Source organism: Aplysia californica, unplaced genomic scaffold, assembly GCF_000002075.1.
Source record: "Aplysia californica isolate F4 #8 unplaced genomic scaffold, AplCal3.0 scaffold00726, whole genome shotgun sequence".
NCBI lineage: Eukaryota > Metazoa > Mollusca > Gastropoda > Aplysiida > Aplysiidae > Aplysia > Aplysia californica.
In genome coordinates, this window is record NW_004797996.1 from 119,059 (window position 1) to 121,070 (window position 2,012).

General features: G+C 45.2%; 1 protein-coding gene and 1 long non-coding RNA gene across 2 annotated transcripts in view; both read left to right on the forward strand.

The window, feature by feature from the left end:
* LOC101851076 overlaps positions 1 to 203 on the forward strand; it is a 2,630-nt gene extending 2,427 nt beyond the window's left edge. The window contains exon 3 of the long non-coding RNA XR_001185281.1: positions 143 to 203. This is a non-coding gene — a long non-coding RNA (uncharacterized LOC101851076). The remainder of the gene's footprint in view (positions 1 to 142) is intronic.
* A 68-nt stretch (positions 204 to 271) lies between these two features.
* The window catches only part of LOC101852509, a 7,966-nt gene continuing 6,225 nt past the window's right edge, over positions 272 to 2,012 (forward strand). The window contains exons 1-2 of the mRNA XM_005108844.1: positions 272 to 353; positions 1,542 to 1,693. Of these exons, the coding sequence (XP_005108901.1) occupies positions 272 to 353; positions 1,542 to 1,693 (234 nt within the window). The remainder of the gene's footprint in view (positions 354 to 1,541; positions 1,694 to 2,012) is intronic.

Genomic DNA, 2,012 nt, shown 5'->3' on the forward strand with positions numbered 1-2,012 from the left:
GGGGGTAAAAATATAATGCCACTGTCTAATACGTCTATCTGTCTAAAACACCCACTTTTCTCCTCGACAACAACGGGTAGCCGTCTAGGACCATTTCGACTGTATTTCTACTCCCCCCCCCCACCCCCACCCCTTACTATAGTCCAGCCGAGACAACAGACGGCGACTCACGAAGCGCGCGCTGTCGTCCCAGTTTTCCGAAGAAGCCCTGGAGAGTCCGCGCAATCAACCTCATCTTTGGGCTGTCCAATTAGGATACGTTCTATTGCAAATGGACGTCAGCCTGTCCTGCCAGTCGGCCATCAACCTCATCTTTGGCCTGTCCAACTCGGAGTATCTCCGGGCTTTTCCCGGTGAGTGATTCGTCGTGACTTATTGGGGAAATATTTGTGTTCTGTTTTGTGTGTATGTTTGTTTGTGTTCGTGTTTATTTATGTCTCTGTGTTTGTCTTTGTGCCTCATCTTTGGCCTGTCCAACTGTCCGAGTATCTTCGGGCCTTTCCCGGTGAGTGGGTCGTCGATAATTTTGGGGAAAATTTATTTGTTGGTCTGCATGTTTGTGCATTTGTGAGTGTGTTTATCTTTGTCTTTGTGCTTGACGCTCCTCCGGAGTGACGTCAGCCTGTCTTGTCAGTCGGCCATCAACCTCATCTTTGGCCTGTCCAACTCAGAGTATCTTCGGGCTTTTCCCGGTGAGTGAGTCGTCGAGGGTTTTTTTGGAGGGGGATTTGGGGGGGGGGGGGGATATGTGTTTGTTTATGTTTGTGAGTGTGAGCGTGAGCATGTCAGTGGGTTTTTTGTTGTTGTTGTTTTGATTTGTTTTGTGTTTGTGCTTTTGGTTTTTGGGGGGTTTGTGAGTGATTTTGTGTGTGTGTGTGTGTGCATGTGTGTGTGTGTGTGTGTGTGTGTGTGTGTGTGTGTGTGTGTGTGTGTGCACGTGCACGCGTGTATGTGTGTGTATGTGTGTGTAGGAATATTTTTTGTTACGGCACTTTAAGTACGCTTAAGGTAAGATAAGGCGAGAAATGGCCGCCAAATTTGGTCACTTATAAAGCTTAATTAAGTGTTCTTGGAAACTGCAAGATTTACGTTTAAAAAAAACGTTGTGTGATTTTAATCAAATATTTTCAATAAAATCTACACAGAAATGTGTTTTTGTAGGTGGACATGAAAAAAAAAGAAAAAAATTGCACGACGGGCGGGACCATGACGGTTTCTTTGATTTCGTTATTTTCTTTTTTAACAAACGCCTAATTTTACCACGACTCTTAAGCTATGGAAAAAACCAATCTTTGGCTGCCATTTTCTCACTAATTTTACCTCTGAAAACCGATGACCTCACCTCCTTCTTTCGCAAATATCTTGACTTGTATTCAAGATAAATGGATATTTTTTCATCCAAATAAAGATTAGTGAACAAGCTTTAAGATGATACCAAAAACTCTACATGCCCAAAAATTGACGAGAGCCTGATTCCACCACGCTGTCTCACATATAACATTATGTTTAATAATAGTAATGAAATAATATTGTTCTCTCAGATGCTCTTCAATCTCTTCACGACCGGTTTCCCGGTGGGGCAGTGCGGTACTCTGATACCGAGGAGGCTGAGATGGAAGACACGAGATTGAGAGAAGAGAATATTCGTCTCCACGCCGCGGTGTGGGTGCTGAGGGATAACCATGGTCTACAGGTCGGTGGGATGAAAAGAAGAAGGACAAACGAGGGGAGGGGTAGAGAGAGAGGGAGAGAGACAGAGAGAGAGAGAGAGAGAGAGAGAGAGAGAGAGAGAGAGAGAGACAGAGAGAGAGAGAGAGAGAATCATGGTCTACAGGTCGGTGGGATGGACAAAAGAAGGACAAACGAGGGGGAGGGGGGAGAGAGAGAAATAGAGAGAGAGAGAGAGAGAGAGAGAGAGAGAGAGAGAGAGAGAGAGAGAGAGAGAGTGTGAGAGAGAGAGAGAGAGAGAGAGAGAGAGAGAGAGAGAGAGAGAGAGAGAGAGAATCATGGGC